The sequence below is a fragment of the Kryptolebias marmoratus genome, linkage group LG20, assembly GCF_001649575.2.
Source record: "Kryptolebias marmoratus isolate JLee-2015 linkage group LG20, ASM164957v2, whole genome shotgun sequence".
NCBI classification, from domain to species: domain Eukaryota; kingdom Metazoa; phylum Chordata; class Actinopteri; order Cyprinodontiformes; family Rivulidae; genus Kryptolebias; species Kryptolebias marmoratus.
The window spans coordinates 9,440,574-9,461,253 of record NC_051449.1 but is presented as its reverse complement, the minus strand read 5'-3'; the positions used below and the strand labels follow the sequence as shown (position 1 = coordinate 9,461,253).

Sequence of the window (20,680 nt, the reverse complement as noted above, 5' to 3'; positions counted from 1 at the left end):
CCACCTACACACGAAAACACTGAAAAACAGCAATGGGAGCAACCGGCAAGCTGCATCCTACAACAGAAGCCACAGCTGGACCTTATTTATTTATTTATTTATTTTAAGAAGATGGAAATTTGTTGCTATCTTCAATTATAAAACAAATCACAGTGGAGGCATAATTGAATAACTTATACTGTAATTGAGCCATAAAAATAATAGTTTAAACGTTAAAGCTGCAGCTGAAAAAAAGGTAACCTATCCTTCCAAGACTGTGCAGATTTGTTTTTCTTTTAATCGTACACATACAAATGCAAACATACAAGTTTAAAAAATCTTTGGACAGTGTTATATATATATATATATATATATATATATATATATATATATATATATATATATATATATATGTGTGTGTGTGTGTGTGTGAGCAGGGAGTAGAAAGCACATGGCAGAAACTCAAGTGTAAACCCACGCAGACTCTCTCCTGAAAGCAGTGGGAGGGAGAGAGGCCAGGCGAGCGAGTGAATGAGTGAGGCCATGTTCACCAATGCGGAGAAACCTGAAACTGCTCTCAGAAATGTTCAGAACCTTTTCTAAAAGTTCACAGCGGGTTCCGAGCGCTGTGCGGGCTGACTGCTGCTGTTAACAATCAATCGTCAAACTGGAACACATTTCAGGGTCGCTTTGATTAAAGTGGAACAAGCTTCTTCAAAGACATCACCTTTTTGTCCACAACTGAGACAAAAAAAAATCTCATTAAGCGTCAACAAAAAGTGAGAATGGGAAAAAATTGTTTAAATTATTTTCCACTTTGGTCTACATGCTTGAGTACACTTAAGTACACAAATGATCATTCATGCAGCTAAAATCACACCGGTCACCCCGAATCTGAAAGGTAAGCAATCAAGACTAGAGAGCAAAATCCCAGCAAATCGGACAGTAGTTAACCATATGAGTTGTTGTTGCTGCTTGTCTTTTTGTTAACTCCAAAATCAGCAAGACAGTCACTACCTCGTTGTCATTTTAAGCTAAAATCTGTTGAATGGGCGATAAAATCGTACCATGATTCACAGGGGTTTGTTGGGAAAACCTCTGCCTTTTCCAACATTAATGTCCTTTGACGGGACTTGTTACTGTTGCAGAAATTTCTAATATTAATGTAAGCTGCAGATCCCACTCAAATTGTAGAATACAGTGCCCTCAATATGCTACAAATGCTGTATATCAGGTGTAAAACATTTCACTGAACGCACTGGATGTGTGGGTAAATGAGAAACATTGTAAATAAAAGGCACTAGTGTGGACCATTTATCTGGTTTTGTGAGAGTTTATTATTCAATCTAAAGCAGATTCTAAAGTATCCTAACTTTTTTGCCTATTACCTTGACAGAATGTCGAGTCCACTCAAAAATGATAAAATACTTGCAAAGATGATGGACAATAGTCCTCAAATGCATTTTGTTCACTGCGTTGATTTAACACATGATAGGACACTAAATATTACCACGTGCTAAAGAGCTGCAGCCCTTCAGCATTAAAACTCAGTCCTCACATGCCGGACATCAACAAATGGACAAAAAAGTCCTAGCTGGTTTCTATATTAGCATCAGAAGACTTTCTGTAGACATGAACAAGCCAAAACTACTGTTGTTGTTACAAAACACTCAGTAAGCTGTGGTGAAATGTCAAATGAACCTGAACTAACAAGACAAAAGGCCTTATAAACATACATCAAGTGTTTATATATTGCTCCTTTCTCAGTTAATCGTTTTTTTTTTTTTTTGCGAGCACTTACATGTAACGAGTGAGCGTGTGTCAGACAGAGATGACACAGCGAGAGATACTGAGACTAAGAGGAAGCTCGGGAAGTGGGAGTCTGTGGAAGTGGCCTTCAGACCAAACACACAAAACAAAAAAGCAGCAGCTCTTTCAAGGCTTCACTTTGAGCACGAAACAATTCAAAGGAGGCTCGCTCAAAATTAAAGCAAATATTCTGTCTGTTTGTGACTCACAAATCGTCCTTGCACACATAGTTTTTTTTTTTTCCTACAGAAACAAAATTCACAGAAACAAAATTCAGAATTAGCGCCGATGCAGCTCAACATATTTTGCTTTGCATACGTAGCCTAGTTTCCGTGAAAAAATAAAATTGTAGGGTGTTGTTTTGTTTTTTTTTCTTCACAATAAAAAGGGTTCACAAGTTCTATAAATATCCACTCTTGACAGAGAAAAAAAACGGTAAAATCTGACAGTAAACATATCACCAGTTTTGGAAAAATATCTGTAAATAAAAAGACTTAAAACTGGTGTATAGATATGCAATAGGTCACTCAAAAAATTCAACTCTGTTCATTGTCACAGATAGAGGCTTAGCTTTTCTTTAACGGCTCTCACTGAAAGCCCAGAATCGTACCAAACTGGCTCTGGAGAGATTGATTTCATTACATACACAGAATGCAGCCTCACCCACACACCTCCACCTACACGAAGAACACCACCAAAAACTACAGCAATCAGCAGCATCAACCTACTCGCCATCTCAGCACGGCTGTGCAGCTGGTGATGCACAGCTGAATTCCCATTAACACAATGCATTGGCTTATTAATGGCTGTAAAACAAGTCTGACAAAAAAAAAACAACCCATCCTTTAACAGCAACAATGCTATTCTGTTGTTGAACTGTGATCATCTAAAAAGAGATATTCATTAAAACTGAGTCTAGGTGGGAAAGCAGAAGTTAAATTTCCAGTTTATTCAGTGTGAATGAGTGATAATAGTTGTCACTTTCAACTCTTTCAACCTTGCGTGTTGTTTTCTAGTTCATCAATATTGCAAATATGTCAAAATACAAGTTGTCAACATGAGAACAGTCATCATCTTCATCATCATCATCATCATCATGCATAAACAGAAGCCTCATCTGTCAGCTGCTAAATGCAGTAAACAAAACACCAAAATTTCAACAGCAGACATTATGCATCAGCTCCTGCCTCCTGTGCCTCTCCCTGTGCATCACTCTCTGTGTATGTATTTCACACGGAGGCTTCATGCTCACGTGTGCGCGAGGAATAAGCGTGTGAACGCGGCTTTTGTTGGTCTGACAATTTTTTGCAATAATTTTGTAACCAGCGTTGTCTTTTTTTTTATTGCAAAGCAGGGGAAGTCATGCAAGACTTGCAAAGATCATTACCTAGACTTATCCTGTCTGGTCAGGCCAGATATTTGCAGCAATCAGTCGGCATCTTTATACTGATCAAGTTTTGATGATAGCCATGGACAGACGCTCCTAAATAAACACTTACAGCACCAATTATATTCAAATTGAAAGGCGTATCTTTATTGAGAAAAGTGCAATAAATAAACTGCTGATTTTTGTCAAAGTAAAAGTTGTTTTAGATCAATTTTTAACAAGTTTTAGCCAATTTCAATCAAAATTGATAACACAAATTGATGTTTTCTGAATACCATTTCACAGATAGTTTAGTGTGAATGCCCTAAATTGTAATATGGTAAAAAAAAAAAAAAAAAAGAAAAGTTAGTTTTGTATTAATAGGTTAACAGTGTTAAATTGTTCAGGAATATTAAATAACCCATTGTTGCATGTACAACATAACATAATTAATTTGCATGTGTCTACTTTTCCACTACAAACAGTTCATGTCTTTACAACACATCTAAGGTTGAACTTGCTAATATTTGGTGTCAAATAGTCCCTTGTATGCTGTTTGTTTTGAACTGATTACCACTGAGAGTATCATTACTTTTATACATCATTACTTTTAAACAAGCACTGTGTGTGCTGTACTTTATTTGAACTTTGTGTAAATTGTTGCTGATGGAAAAGATTAGCTACAAAAGCAAAACTGAAAGAAGAGATTTGTATTTTTTAATCAGAACAGCTGGTGCCTTTCAGTCAGTATGTCTTCATAATGTGATTAAAGTAAGTACAGAAGCTCTGTTAATTTTACTGTTAACTTATTGTTAGCTGTCTATATTAAAAAAAGAAAAGGGCAGAATACACAGGTAGATAAACTGCAATTAAGTCCTGCTAGGACAAGCTAAAAGCTGACTTCTATTAGTTTGTAGATGACTTTTAAAAGCCCCAAGTTGCCTGTAATAAACAAACCTGGTGTGGATGTACAAAGCAGGGACGGTAAGCTGAGAACAGTAAATTTGAATCCTGTAATTGGTTAATTCAGTCATGCATGTATGACTTTTCTCACACCCGTGTGTCGCTCTTTGTGCCAGATGGCCAATGAATCACTCCCAACTCCCACCCAGTTTTATTATTCATCCTGTCTGAAGAGCAACAATTTTAGCCAAGTGTCACAATCTACAACAAGGACAGCAAGAAAACCTGTTAGGTCAACACGCACGCACACGCACGGATTCACAGGGGATCTTGTGTGCGTGCACATCTGGGTTCAATATCATTACGTTTGATGAGGGAGTGATCAAAAATAATCTACCAACAGGAGGGCAGCGAGTTCATTGGCAACAGCCTCTTTCTGCAACCTCAGGGTACCGGCACATTCACACACAAACGCACACAAGTCATTAGGGAGCCATTTCGCTGCTAATCAAAGCATCAAGTCCACCTGTACCAGCCGGTTTGCCGCGGGATATAATCGACCATTTTAGCAATCCCACTGATATAAATTGGATTTTTGGGTAAATTGTTACAGCTGAGGTCATGTTTGCTACACACTCCTCAGTCAGATTAGGGGTTTTAATTGAGCGCTTTGTCCCAGTTGATTTGCTTCTAGCAATTCATTAATATGAAATGGAATGAATGCCGCCAGCGCTGGCCCAGTGGCCTCAATTTGATTCCCAGCCGGCCTCTACGACACATGTGTGCTTTCTTTTAAGTCTGACTTACTTGTACTGGGTCACTAGAGTCAGAGTGTGTGTGTTTGAGTGGGTGTGTATGTTTGAGGCATTGAGTGAGTGAGGGGAAGCAGCATATGTGCTAGCAAAAAAAAAAAAAAAAGAAAGCGTCAGATAGGTGGCAGGAAATCAGGTCGTCTGTTTCCAATTCCAGCCACAACCGGAACTCTAACAAGGAAGATCTGTGAGCTGCAGAAAGTACGCTGACGACTTTGTGCCTTTCATACTGTACCTGGCATGATATCAGCTGGAAGCCAGGAACTTAACTTTAACTTTTGAGTCTATAGAGATCACAAAAAATACCTCTTTGTTCAGAATAGCTCAGGATAAGCCCCTCCAGAAGTTAAGAACTGACCAATCCACAGTAACATCGCTTATTGAGACAAATAAAGATGCAACAATTGGTCAAATCTGATCAGTAATGCTGAGTTTGAGCAGCTGTATGACTGGGCTCAATCTTTGACCCGTGACTTGCTGTTCAGTTTGATATTTGAACTTTTTAAAAGTGAGAGGGGTAAACCAAACATTGCCTCAAAAGTGATGACTTGTCAAAGAGTTTCATTAAAGTACCAAATGAAACAACTACTGTAACTGACTGATAATACTTGTGAATATAACTGTATGGGGTCAGAGTTATATTGCTGTGTTTTGTATGATTATGTCATTTGGTTTAGCATCCAGCATCAAAGTTATAAATCAGGTCACTCAGATAAACACGGTGAGCTCATGGGAGGATTGGTAGGAAAGTAAAGAAAATATTTGTCAGCAGAACAACTCAAGCGCAACTCGAGTACAAGTACATAAATTGGAAATATACCACTTGATTAAGAGAGATTACTTGGGTAGTTAAATATTTGAAGATAATGGCTATCTTGTTTAACTACTTTAATAGACTATATAAGTTGTTCCGTTTAAGAAAGTAGTCTTAAACACGAATGTACTCTCTTGGCTGTAGCCTTATTTCTACACTTTAAAACAAATCTAATCAATAGATACAAGATTTTCCAGTTTGGTATACAAAAGTGTAATTGGTTCAGCCAGCAAAAGACTGCATGAAACACAACTCAGTCCACTGGCCTTAAAGTGATACTTCATGTTATATCTGTATTTTCAGAAACACTCATTGTTTGTTGGCCTAACAGACCAGTAACAGGAAACAGCTGTATTCCTCAGAAACCCTCATCTATGGTCATCCATTTGGTTAATGTAATGGGAAGCTATTTTCAAACTAGACTTCAATTACTTCTTTCTGAATCTGTTCTGGAGTACAGTAGAGCCCGGCGTGTTTGAGTGCAGTTTTTTGAAAGAAACATTTGTGCTTTTCCAGCTCTTCCATGCAAGGACAAAGCACAACGGTTTTCAACTAACAGCAACAACAACAAGTAGGTGAAGCCTCTTGAGGAAGGAGCTTTTCAAAACCAAGTCTGATATTTGACAAATCTTTGAAAAACTGGCCTTTAAATGAAAACAAAATAGAAACATTTAGAATAGAGTAATGGAAATAACTAAAGACTTCAACAATGCAAACTTTGTTGCAAATCTGTCAATAAGCCAGCCGTTCGACAAACGTGATGTCTCTTTTATGTAAGAGATAGAGAAAGGAAGATGGAAGGGCAGAGAAATGAGAAATACAGAGGAAAAAGAAAAATGTGGGAGTCAGATTGAAATGAGATGTTGACACGCCAACAGCGATTTTCCCTGCATGTTGGATGCTTCACCATGAACGGCATAGCAGTGGTAAAAACGGATCACTCCTGCACCAATAATTCACTAAAGCCAGTCCTACAGGGAACAAATTAACACTCTCATCATGTTTGTCTTCTGTTTATTTTTCCTCTTTTCTTGTCCTTTCTTCTCCATCCATCTGCTCTTTCTACGCTTTTGCAAAAACTGATGCATTCCCGTTTAATTCACAGAGGTCCTGGGGGCGAACCGGAGAAGGTTTTAGACACAACAGCCAATCCACTTATCCACCCACCTATCACAGACTCCAGAGCCTCGCTGTGCCATGCAAACACTAGTCTTTCTGTGTGCATATGTCATGTTGTCATGTGCATGTATGCAGTTTGCGAGAAAAACGAGCACATCTACAAGAATGCATGCGCTTAAGGTCAACAATTCATAAGGATTATCGGGAACACAGCATGTCTGGATTCGAGGCTGTTCAGCTGCCGTGCATGCACACATATGAAAAATATTGATAAACGTTAACACAAGCAGCAGCACATGCATGAACGCACCAATGCAAGTTGACAATCGGTGTCTGAAATTAATCTTTTGCTTCACCGGCTGCAGTCTGGTAAACTAAAAATGAGTTTTGTCAAAATTAATTGGAGAATCAGTAGCTGGGTATTAATTTAAAACCGTTCCCAGTCTCATACTTCAGTAAAGTTTGTAATTCATTGTGAAGTTTGACATACTTCCAAACACAGGCACACACACACCCACACACACACACGTACACACACACAAACCCAATCTGATCTTTAAGTTTGACTCCAAATACAGCTTTTCTGACTTTGACACTGAAAATTTAAGATAAAGAAGATGAGATTTTCTTCAAAGACATTTTTATTTTTAATAAAACCCCAAATAAGCAAGGAAGCTTCCTACTAACTATTGTTGGATGTGTTAAGCTCTTGTTATCGGAATTTGGTGAAGTGATTTATATGAAGTCCTGCTGGTTTTGGAAAGAATTTAAAACAATTTTGTGACCAATTTTTAAAAATTGAACTTTACATTATATAAAAGTTTACTCAATGCTAAGCTGTATGTATGGCCTGATTTTTTTTACATTAATATATACTCAAACTGAAGTTTTATTAAGCACATGTTTAATTTGTTAGGTTATCTCATTAAATAATAAACTGGCATGAATGTGATTATTTACAAATTAAAAACTAGTCATTATGAAAGGTCCACTGTGAATGTCACCTTTGTTTTTTTAATTTGATATTTAACAACAAAAAAAGGACAACAATTATTTCAGTCTGTTGATTCAAAATGGCTATGATTAAGTATTATTATTATTATGCATTAATTTGACTTGAAAGGGTAGTGAGTCAGTAATAATTCTTTTACATTTGTTAATCCTTTTTATTCGTCCAAGAAATTACCCTGTTGATATACATTTAGGCTTCTGTAAGTCTGAGTTTTGGCCAATGGGATTAGTTTACTGGTACCAAGGAAGGAATGCAGCTGTTGTTTTTGGTATCTGTAACACATGTACGCTGGTGTACAATCAACAACTATCAACTTTCCAAGAAGAAGAAGGAAACCGTTTCAGGTTTATATTTAAACCATAATTCTAACACAATCAACTCAAACAAAGACATAAACTTGTCACAATGTGAACTAAAACCAACACATGAATGCTTGCTCATCATTTAGGTTTTAATTTTAGCATATTCTCCCATATTTGTACAGTTTTTGGGAAATGTGGAGTTGTTTCCAGTATTTTTTTGGTTGTCCAACAGTTTAGTCCACTTATCAGCTGCATTGCTTTTGCCTTTTAGTGCCTTTAAGTCAGAACTTGTAGCTAAATTTCCTCATATAAAGATTTCCTTCATTGGTAAATTTAGCAGGTAACAGGAGGACAACGTTTGAAACAAAGATTTGTCATGTAAATGGAAATTAAAATGATGAAGGAAATCATCTGATGTAACTCACCCACTGAGGACCACTATGAAGTCCATGACATTCCAGCCGTTCCTCAGATACGCCCCTTTATGGAAAACAAACCCAAGGGCCACAAGTTTGATCCCAAACTCGAAGCAGAATATCCCAATAAAATACGGCTCCGTCTTCTCCTGTGGGAGGAATGTCAGTACAAAGGTCAGCAAGCGCTTCGAATCATTTTAAAACAGAATTTAAATAATTTCCCAAGCAGTCTTTCTACAAAAGTAATATAACAAGAGAAATGGCATTTTCTGTGAGAATAAAATGATGATAAAACGTTCTTGTCAATAGCAAACAAACATTCTAGTTTTCTTTTAGTTTTATTAAAACAGGTGTAAGTGAAAATGATAGAATTTAAAGTTTGGATTTCCAGTTTTAAGGCACACTGAGTGCAGGATTTTAAAACCTTTGCTTTAAAGTTAAATTGCCCAAAATGAGTTTTTAAAACTGAATGACAGCTCGTTTTTAATTTGTTTTGCTTCTGTAAAAAATTAAAAAAAAAAAAAAAAAAAACCTGCACATTAGAGTGCCAAAAACCTTAAACTGCCTAACATTTGTTTTCCACCCCCTCACGCATCTACAAGTTAAAATCCTGCTGAAAAATAAGGATTTTGCTCTCACCAGTCTCTTTGCCATGGGGGTCTTATCCTCTCCAGGGAGGTGCTGCTCCAAGGCCAGGACAACACAGTTAGCAGTGATGGTGGCCAGGATCATGTACTCAAATGGTGTAAAGGTCATGAGGTCAAGGAAAGCTCTTTCATCACAGCACAAGGACACAAAAACACATAAACTGCATGTAGAAAACAAAGAAAACAACCAAAGCTGAAAAACTGAGTCTCACTAAGGCTAATAATGTCTTCATGTGATGTTATTGTTGCAATGTGTTAAGAACATATATGTCAAACATTTGATTAATTCTGTAGATTTGAATCCCCAAAACACTAACAGCAGTAATAGATTATGGAAAAAAGTTCAAAAATATTTTCAACAAGTGGCACAGAGGAAGGTAAGTCTGATGGATGAATAACTGACAGGCAAATTATGACATAGTTCATATTTTCTGGTACTGAAAGCAATCTGTTAGAGAGATTGCAGTATCCATGGCAACATGCTTTTAAAAGTGCTTTTCATGAAGAGAAGGAGAGCAGGTTAGGGAGGGAAAGAGTGTGCAGTGAAATCACCTTGGCCCGATGGTATGAGCGCACAGAGTTTCAGCAAAACATCTCTTCAGGTTCCTTTCACTGCGAACCAGCTGACAAAACAGCAGACTAAACATGATTTATGCTTTTACTGCAGTGTCTCTGCATGGCATGATGTGTGTGTTTGTTTGATAGAAAAGAAAATAAAGTTTTAATTAAAACTGTTAGACTACAAGTTCAGCCTGTCTGAATTAAAAGAGGTGATACTGAGTCACAGTCACACAACAAGCACTTATTAATGTGTAAATGCATCATTGTTGACTACATGAATGAAACAACATTTTTTTTATCAACTGTTGTCTTGTGTTTTCAAATCGAGCAACCTTCACTTTTATGACACAGGAGGTGACCGTTGGCCCACAAGTTAATTTTGTATCTTTTTTCAGCATTTTTATTTAAAGAAAATAAAAGTTGCAGCACTAGAAATATGTGAAAAGGCTAGAAAGGTCATTGAAATACATTGGAAAATCCAAATTCATTCATTTTTCTTTCATTCATTCACACAAATTCTTTCATTTGTTTTACAATGAAAAATATATTTTTTTTAAAAACATGAAAACTGGAGGTTGTAATCTTGCCAAAATGTATTTCAGAGCTTCATTTAACCTAAAAGTGAGTCAACTAAAATTATACATCAACACTTTAGGTGAATAAAGTGAATTTATAAAATTCTTTTCTGTTTTTATTTATATCTTAAAAGGCTTTTACGCAATAATCAAGTTTGATCTACGCCAACAAGAACACACAGATGTTATTGCCCAGCCCAACAGCACTTCAGTGGGAGGAAAGACCAGATTCAACCCACCAACCTGTTATAGTTTATGGTTTCTGAGTTTGGTTTTGTTTAGTTTTCATTGTTTTCTGTGTTTGTTTTCAGTCTTTCTTGAGTTTTGTCAGGTTTGGTTCAAATTTGTCTAAACCAGGTGCCACAATGGATTAGTGGTTAGCTCTGTTACCTCTCAAAAAAAAAGGTCCTGGGTTCAAGCCCTGGACTGGGTTTGGGGTCTGTGTAGGTTTTTTTCTAGGTACTCTGGTTTCCTCCCACAGTTCAAAAACATGCATTTTTAGGCTGCCTCCAGGCCTCCCTTAAAAAAGAGATTGATGATCTCCATGGGATTTTCCTGGTTTAATAAAATAAAAGTGTTTTGCTAAAGTGAAGAAATGATTCATAGATTCTGTCACTGATTAGGATTTCTCTTGTTTTGGGGGATTCATGTTTTGGATTCTTGAGTTATAGTTATTAGATTTAGTTTGCTCCTACAGTAGTGATGAGAGTGCAGCTCTTTATGGGATCCACATCATTTAGTTCAGCTCACTAAGTATCTTTAAGGTCTTGTCTCACTTAAAATCTGATAACAGCACATCTATAATACTCAAACATGTTCAATAGAAAAAGGAAAAAAGTAAACTCTTGAATGATTCTTGCATCATTTCTTAAATGACACTTTTTGTGGATCTCTGTTTCAGTCTGTCTGTTTTGGTGCAACACACTCATCTTCCAATACTTTTTAACTTCAAAATGTTTTCTATAAGCGAGAAAACTTGATTACAGCATTTTTTTTTAAATGTTGTTTTTACCAGGTCACATATTTGTAGACACTCTCTTTAAACACCGAACACACATATAAAGTGATATTCTCAGCGTGTGACAATATCAGCCCCAACATTTGTGACATTCAGTCCAACTGAGCTCCCGTGAGGAATGGGCTCCTCGTTATTAATTTTCCTGACGTGAATGAAACGGGGTCACTGACTCACAGAGGAGCGCAGAAATGGGGCCCTCTGGGACACAAAATGACTCACTTTGACCACAATGTAGCCATTGAAAGTGGTTGAAAATAGATTAGGTGGGAAATACTCCATAAATCTCGCCCACACTGTTGATAACACTCACCTGTTAGCAAGCATTTCACTGTGTAAGTTTGAGCCCATTTACAGAGGAAAAAACTCCCAAGGCACACAGAAATCTGTTTGCGTTGATAAACATATTGAGTTCAGGTATTTATTCTTGTTAGTTGTACACAATCTGACACTTAAAACAGAACTTGCTGAATCCACTTTCAATTCCTGTCAGGACTAAGCATTTAAGTTGTTTAAAAGTAACATAAATGAGTTGTTTCAACATAATCTTTATAACTGATTTCAATTTATGTTGGTTTTAAAAAAGTGTTGATTGAACTAATTTAAAATAAATGACTGAATATATCAGTATTACATTGATGTAGTTACATTAGTCTTGTTTTATTCAGTTTAAACTGTTTTTATTTATTCAATAAGATCAACAGACGTAACACATTAAAAGTACTTGTTTATACAAAAGGATTCATATTCATTTCACTGAGATAATAACTCATATAGTGAGAATCTAAACAAATCCTAGAAAAAAATATTTGTTTGATTGTTTTAGTTAACTGTAATGAAAACAAGTCAGCTTCAACGCCAGTAAAAACAAATATTAAAAAATCTAATCAGCCCCCCCAAAATATGCTGCCCAAGTCTAATGTATTAAATTACAACAACAGGACTGTTTTATTACAGAAGGCCATATAGTTGTCTTGATCCTGTGGGCTCTCTGTTTGTGTTGGTGTTTAAGTAGATTTGTTGTGTTTCTCAGTCACTTTTTGTTGTTGTGTAAAATATTTTCATTTGCTCAGTATATTTCTGTTTAATTGGTTTGATCCCTGTGTCAGTGCCCATCCTGGCTCCAGCTCCCTTCACACCTGCCCATCATCTGCTCATCAGCCCCAGCTGCACTCACTCAGTAATCACCCCTCCCAGCATAAATGCACTCCTTGTTTTCGCCTTCACTGTTGTCAGAAAAACTGCTTACTCATCATTTAGCAGCACTGATGGGTCCCTGTGTTCTACTTTCTTAGGTCGTTCTAGTTATGCTTCCTGTTCCTTGTGAACTATCTGCCTCAGCAGCTGTATTGTTTTTACTATTAAATGTATAGTTGTCTTTATATTTACATTCTCCAAATCACATCCTCACACTATACAACAAGGTTCATGCGTGCAACCCCAACTGATATTTCCTAGTGTCAGCTCACACATTATGCCTATTATTCATGTACCTTATACATTCATTTGTCTATTTATTTAAAAACAAATCATTAACCCTGACTGTGTTTGATTTTTTTTTGTGAAACACTGTGGTTTTATCTGTGAAAAATGCAATGAAGTCAACTTAACTTATGTCAAGCTCAAGTTAAATTCCTTTAAATATATTTTTCCAATCCATTATTTAGTCACTGCCACATATTTGTATTATTAATTCACATCAACTCACTGTTTCTGATTGTCTGAGGTTTTAGACCCCTTTTTAAAAAATAGTTTTTACTCATTGATTGAACACTGACTGGGTAAATACTAAATCACTGCAGGATTGCGACTTACTTTCAGCATTCATTGATCTGCCTTATACACGGTACAATGTTGACACAGTGAGAGCAGAAAAGTCCTCAGTCGATACCGTCTAAAGTCCGACATCTCAGACAACTTGTTTCATACAACAACTGCCCAAAACCCAAACATAATCAACTGACCAAATAAATTACTGTCAAAATTTAAATAGGCTCTAGTAAATAGAATATGAAGCTTGCTTTGGAGAATCTTTATGTTGTGATGTAAATAAAAGTTTAAAAAAAAGAATAATGCATATTTGGGATGAATTAAGCAATTAATTCATGTCTAAAATAATTTGGTGGATTGAAATTCAAGAAGGCTGGAATGATGGAACCAATGTTTGAGCATATGATGAATCTCTGGCTCACTTTGACCAATAAATCTACTTTTAAACACAAATTTCCATGCTTTACTAGAAGTGTGCAACAACCAGTGCTAGTAGTTTGTAAAAAAAAAAAATCACAAGAATTAGTTTTTGCACCTACAGTCTCAGAATTTGAACACCACGGGTCTCGCTGCAGTCAACACTCTGACACGTGCTGTTTTCACAGCCCTGATCCACCGCATTACGATCCGGGCCAGCTCTCTTCCCACATACCTCAGCCTCTGTGATACCCACAGTCACATCACTGCGCCGCCAGTGGCCAGCTAGTGTTGACCACTAGTCCCACTCCCACACACTCGCAGAGAGCATGTGGTTAGGTAACAGTGGGAGACTGGCACGGTGCATTTGAGGGGGTGTAAAGGCAGAACGAGAAGTGGGAGATATGGCAGAACTGACGATGGTATCCAAAACATTTAAATAAGCACAAAACTGAGCAATAATACAGAGAATAAACAGCGTCTTATGTCTAGTCGTATAGCTACAAAATTATGGACGCTGATGTTACCGGACAAAATAGCTACTATGATAAGTTTTGTTAAGTTCTTGAGAGAGTAAGTCTTTGCCAGCACTACAGCCAGGAACCAGAGAAAGATGGCTGGTGAATTTGAACTGACACCTACTCATGGCCAGGTTCATATTCCAATGAGCACGAAGGCAGCAGAGATGTGCCCACATGCCTCCCCCACAGTGAGCAGAACTGCTTCTAATGATCACCACATGCTTACTCTCCGCTGCCTTCTGCCAGAAACCAGGATGAATAAAAAAGTTACAAGTTACACACTGAAAACTGCTGGGTTAAACGCAACCCAATTTGTAACCCAGCACTGGGTCAAATTTGGGCCAAGCCAGCCCTGGGTAGTTTTAATTCGATCGGGTTGGGTTATCAGTTCAGTCCGGCATATTGGGTTTAGTTTTCTCCCCAAAACTTGGGTTCAGATACCAATTTGTTGCATTAGAGCCACTAAAAAAGCTGAGTTTGTAAAAGAACAATCAAAAATCTGCTTTATTAGTTAATTACAACTTGGATTGGTGCCAGGTAGCTTGCGCTAACTTATATTGGTATCAGCGAACTAGCACAAATCAATGCCTTTTTAGGATCCCAAATTCACCGTCTAGTGCAAACTAAAGCTATTAACAACTAGTCCAAACATCTTCTTGTTTTTACCACCTTACCTTTACTTATTAAAGCAATGGTCCAGTCAGGTCCAGTTTAGTCAGTTTCTGGTTTAAAATGGCGGGCTGTGAAGAACATCACAGCTCATCTACAACCAAACCCCTGGGTCAAACTTTTTGACCCAATATTTGGCCAAACAAACCCAACTTTTGACCCAACAGCTTTGAGCCAGCAACTGAGTTATCAAAATAACCCAGCAGTTTTTAGTGTGTATGAAGAGGTCAGGGTGGATGGGGAGGTGTGGAGCAAAGTTCATTAATGATTTAAAAACAACAACAAATATATTAAAAACCCACTGACAAGACTAAAGAGAAGTTGCCTCTTGTCGCTATTCATGGTGCTGAACTAACTAATGACATTTCCTCCTTAAAACCAACACTTTTACCGTAAGGATATGGCCACTCAATGATTCGTTTGGCGTATTTCCTAATGATGTTGTCCTCTGCAAAGATGAAGAGCGACCTGTTGACGGTGAGGCAGTTCTGCCTGTGGGGGACCGGGTTGTACAGAGCCATGGTCCGGGCCCGCTGCGCCTTGGCTTGCTTCATGGAAGCCGTGAGCCCGGCCGAAGCCGCATCCTGTCCGTCTCCACCGCGCTCCACGTCCCCGTCCCCGGAGTCCACCGTGGTGGGAGCGCACTCGTCTCCAAACCGGGCCATTCTACAAAGAGACAAGGAGACGACTCACTTAGAGTAGTTTTACAATAAAAAAAGGACTTCAAGCAAACGAAAAGACAGCGTCCTTCAGTCCAATATGTTAGCTTTTCGTGCGCTAAAATTCCTCCAAAAGTTGCAAAAATCGCCTCACTTCATATCCACAGAAGAAGAAGAAAAAGAAGAAAGAATTATATCATTTGATTCGCTATGTGTCAGGAAAATCTCCCATGCTGCTGATAATAGGTGAAGGCTGCAAACAAAACTGTTTAACGGTGCGTCGCGAGCACAACTGAATAACTTTTAACGTGCGCGCCTCTCTAAACTCGGACAGTTCAGAAGCGGGTGGAAACGAAAAACAAAAGAAAAATCCACAGTTTGCTCCTTGTAATTCTCTACCAACATCCAAGCCCGCTGTGATCTGACAAACAGAGCTGATCAGAACCCAGCGTGCGCTCATCAGATGGAGAGCTCCGAGGGAAACCTTCCAAAACTTTACGCGTCTTCTCTGGCAAACTTATCAAACGCACAGTGTGAAATACAGTCCGTTAAACGCATCTAAACTAAGCTCTCCGTTTTAAAAACATGCTTTAAAAGACAGGAAAAAAAATCTTTTCACCTGCATGAAAATCATCAGCCAAGTGCCGAGCGCACCGTCCAAGTCCCCTCCCACAACGCTATTTCGTGGACATTTCAAAATTCATCTGAATGAAAGCTGCTAAAGAGGAGGGACGTGCATTTTGTTACCATGGCAATTAGAGTTTGTTGAGGATGAACAAAAAAACACATCCCCGAAAAAAGGCGACTATATACAGCAGGCTGTGTGGGTATGTGCTTCAAAAAAAAAAGAAAAAAAGGAAAAAACAATTATGTAAAGATGCTTGTGGGTGCTGTGGGAAAAGAGAGATGTGTGAAATCCAAATAAAACCAAATACTAGATAATGCACATGAAACGGTAACAAACCTGTGGGGGAAAGAAAACAAGCGAAGAGGATCTATCATTTAAACCTTTAAACATTTTGTTCATTCTATGTTTTTATTATCAGAGGCAGACTCGGGCTATTAAAACCTTTTAAAAACTGGGTCATAGTGCTAATATTGGAATAAAAGTCAGGGGGTAAAAATAGAACATGAAATAGATCGTATGGGCTGCTCCCTTTTCGGAGGCAAGGCAGAAGAAAGCGGGGTCTCTTTTTCCCACTCGCTGCCACAAAGTGAGACCTCATTAGGCAACTGGGCGCTCTCACTCCATCTGCTGCTCCCCTCCCCTCCCCAATGTTTCCCTCAAGATGACCACTTCAGCTCCCATAAACATGAGATTATCCAACCGAGGGCTTCTTTTGAGCCTGAGGCTGCAGCTTGTTGCAATTAAAATCAATCGACCCCCTATGCCTTAACCCCCCCCCCCCCCCCGTCCTCCATAATGCTACAGGTTGGGCTGCTGACTGACAGATTCTGCTGTGCAGGTATGTTTCGCTGCGTGCAGACAGGTAACCAGGGAGGGACTGTGAAAACAAGGCGAAAGAGAAAGTGACAAAATCGCACTTGGCAAACAAGTCCAGATCAGGGGGAGAAAACGAAAAAAAGAGATTTAGCAGGATCTATGAATAAGTTTCTAACTAAGCTCCAAAGATTCGTGTTGCCGGCTCGTTTTAATCTGCGTGAAGCAGGAAGGCATGCTGCTTCATGCAAAGCAGGACAGCAGCAAAAGGCTAAAATGACCAGGAGCAGAAAAATATGACCAATATAAAATACTGTTCACTAAAAGGACAACATCACATTTTTTACTTTCAACTTAAAAACAAATACTCATTACAACAACAAAAAAACCCTCCTTGTCTCTTCTTTGTATGTTGCCCAACAAAAAAATATTTGTCCATCTCTGCAAACAGAACATATCTCTCTCTGTGCCTGCGTCTCCTGCTCTCCTTTTGCTGTTGTTTCCATAGCGACATGGCGCTCTTGAATTCCTGCTTGGTTCTTTTCATTTCTGCCAACAAAAGCCATGTTGCACAATAGAGCAACCTCTTCCTACAGAAATCTGGTTCTCCAAACGCACACAGACACACACACACACACACCTCCCCAATCAGGGTCACTGGACATCTTGAGGGAGGAAACTGACAGACTTGTGCGCAGCACCGTCACCACACTGATGCTCCAAAACACTATGCAGATGACCAGGTGCAGCCTGCTTTTTAAGACTGTTTGGCTTTTGTTCTGCTCTTGCTCACAGCCTACTCGAAGGAGTGTAAAAATAGCAGCATATAAGAGCAGAAAAGCTTTTTTATCAATTCTGCCTGGGCCTAAGCAAACTTTGTACGAGACGGAGTCAGCAGCTAAACAAGACTTACAGCGAACAAATCTATTGAAACAGGTGGGAAATTAAATGACGTGAAATAACGCAGTAGGCTAGCGGTGCATTTTTCAACCAGAAAACGACAACAAAAATCACATCTCAGACAACATATAGGAAGATTGATGAAGTGTGGCTGCAGGTGACATGCACTGAGAGCTAAAACGTTAATGGCACTTGGTGCCAGAGCTCTGAAGAGCATTTATATAATTGCAGACAGGCTTTCACCCAACATTGACTGGAGTGGTTTTAGCATTTTATTTTTCTCTCTGTTCCCTAGCAACAGACATTCTCTGTTCTGAGTTATGTCAGTTTGATTCGACTATTAACTGCGTCTTATATCGCCACAGATTGGCGCAGCTCTCTGCCAGTTTATGCTGAAACATATTTATATCGTGTTTACGGTTTCAGTCCAAATTTGTACAATTACACTAAAATGGGTCCAAAAAAAACAGGACAACTAGGCAATAACATCAAAGAAAAGTTCTCTGGAAAATAAGATTATCTCACAATCAACAGTTAACTGTACAAACATGCCAAATTACTCATCAATTTGTGTTAAAAGCCTTTTAATATTTTGAGGGAAAGCTCAGCAACATGCAAACTCTGCTGCTGAATAATACAGATATCATGCTGCTTCTCTGCTGCTATATTCTACTTTGGTTCCCTAGCATCCCCTAATGGACAAATACACTCAATACATGTACAGTAGGACCCAAATATTCTCTACTCTCCATTCAGTTTTATGTGTTTTTGGCTTGTTGCAGTTTATAGCTGCGCTTATAGACAAGACTGACTGATGGAATTTGTGGATGTGAGAAACAGATGGAAAAAAAGATGACATTACACAAACAAAATGGAAACACGATGGAGGGACAGTAGAGTAAACGGGAATGAGAAAACAGAGAACAGAGGAGGAGGAGGAGGATGTTGGGGGCTGTGAGGTTGGAGGTTACACTGATGAAGCACCTCTCCACATTCAATTGGTGAGAAGCAGACAATCAAACCGATGTGGCTCCTGAGTTCAGAAGTTCACAGCAAACAATGTTAATTACACGATGAAGCATCTGATTGCAATAAATCACAGACAATAATGTTCCAGTCACATAAAAAAGAAAAAAAAACTCATGAAAGTGGTGGAAATTGGTTCTGCAAAACTACAATAACACTGAGAACAAAGATTTATCCATTTGCTGCTTCACGTGAAGCCTATTTTGAAAAACTGCAAAGCTGGACATTTTTTCAGTTCTCTTATAGTTTGGCCTAAATGCAACTAAAAACACTGTATGAAAAAAAATACAGTATTTCAGATCTGTGATTGTAATGATGTAAACCTAAGATGAAATCAGAGTGGGATCTCTGTGAAATGGCAACTGAGTGTGAGTGGGTGTCCTATTTTATTTAAAGAGCAGGACTCTACCAAAGTCTGATCTTTTTAACATGTTTATGGACAATTTATCTCAGTACAAGCAAAGCAAGCTTTTGAAAAACCCAATAAAGTATGGTTGATTTTCATCAGGCAGGAAAACTGTAATAAATAATCGGTACTAAGTTTAAATGATCAATTAATAATAGGCCACAATGTGAAGAAAAAAGGAACATTAGGTCCATCGTTAACCTCTGAAGAGTTGTCACAAGATAACGTTCGCTTTAACAACACAGAGACTAAAACTCAGAAGGGTAACAGTCTTTTCTCGCATCATTTACTGTAAATGTTTATGAACACTGAACAACAAAGTTTTATGAGGTTTTAAAATGAGCGTTTTCCGTAAACAGCTGCTTGTCTGCAGTTTGTCAAAGTTTGGGTGAAAAGTCCAAAAATTTGGAAAAAAAACAAAAAGATTTGGTGACTGTATGAGACCAAAATGTAGCTTTCCATTTAAAAAAGGGAAGTTTTATGTTTAGTGAAAAGAGCATTTGAGCATAATCTGTTTATGATAGTAGAGGGAGTATTATTAGTTATTAGTATTATTATTAGTTTGGACCCGTGTTGCTATATCTGAGCTGGGAGGGCAGGAAATCATTTACTATGTCAGAACAAAATTTTGATTTACACCAATCTAATCTATCTAAAACACCCTCAAGAGAAGGCCCTGTGAAACTTTTCATAGACATTTAGAACATTTCTCCCCTGACATCAATTTCTGCCTCTTTTTTTTTTTGGCTTTTGAGTTTAAACACAGACTTTAATGCATAACTTTGTGTCTTACAAATGGCTGTTTACATAAAATTGACATCAGATTTTTTTTTTGCTTAGAATCAACAGAACTATTAGTAAACTAAAAGGGTCTCAATATTTGTGTTAATTATTATAGGAAATTATTTTATTTAGTAATCGCAGGACTGTAGGGAAGGCTGTTTGAAAACCTACCAAATGTGATAAAAAAAAAGTTTCCTTCTAATGCATCAAGTAGAGAAAAGCAATATTAGCATTTGTTTGAATTATAAATTTATCACCTGATTGCTTGCTGACTTGATCTGCATCCTGAAATGCTCCACTGTGTTCCCCTGCTCGCAGCTGAATGTCCGTCAGATGTTTGGTGCTGAGCAGCTGGTGTGGCGTGACTTTTTAAAAGCACTTTAAGTGCCAGCTGTGACAGCAGAAAAGATGGCCAAAACCAAAACTATGAGCTAAAACAGAGACTAGAAATTTAATAGTTGCTTGAGCCAAAATTAACCTGTTCATTCACAGAGTTCCAGGAAAAAAAAAAGGGAAAGTCTTTTGTTTTAAGTATCTGGTAATCACACTGCTGAAGCTCCTGTATATCACATTGTAATGACAGACAGTTTGACACATCGCAGCAGGAACCGCAGATGTAATTATTACCATTAGTGCTGGCCTACATTGTATTTCCAGTTCAACAGCCTTGTTATTATTCACACTTGCTCAGTTGCTGGGCTTTTTGGAAACAAACTGTCATAAAGAAGCTTTTCTGTCTTAAGTCTCAAATAAATCAG

At 38.1% G+C, this 20,680-nt stretch overlaps 1 protein-coding gene across 5 annotated transcripts in view; it reads right to left on the bottom strand.

Annotated features, from left to right (window-relative positions):
• The window catches only part of cacna1eb (calcium channel, voltage-dependent, R type, alpha 1E subunit b), a 55,616-nt gene that overhangs the window by 34,270 nt on the left and 666 nt on the right, over nt 1-20,680 (bottom strand). For 4 of the 5 annotated variants that reach the window (XM_025007979.2, XM_037982097.1, XM_037982098.1 and 1 more), the window contains exons 2-4: nt 15,110-15,373; nt 9,172-9,277; nt 8,542-8,681 (exon numbers count right to left, since the gene is read on the bottom strand). In XM_025007979.2, coding sequence (XP_024863747.1) covers nt 8,542-8,681; nt 9,172-9,277; nt 15,110-15,373 — 510 coding nt within the window. Of the gene's footprint in view, nt 1-8,541; nt 8,682-9,171; nt 9,278-15,109; nt 15,374-15,985; nt 16,734-20,680 lie in introns of those variants that run through there. The other variant, XM_037982099.1, reaches the window with a different exon arrangement.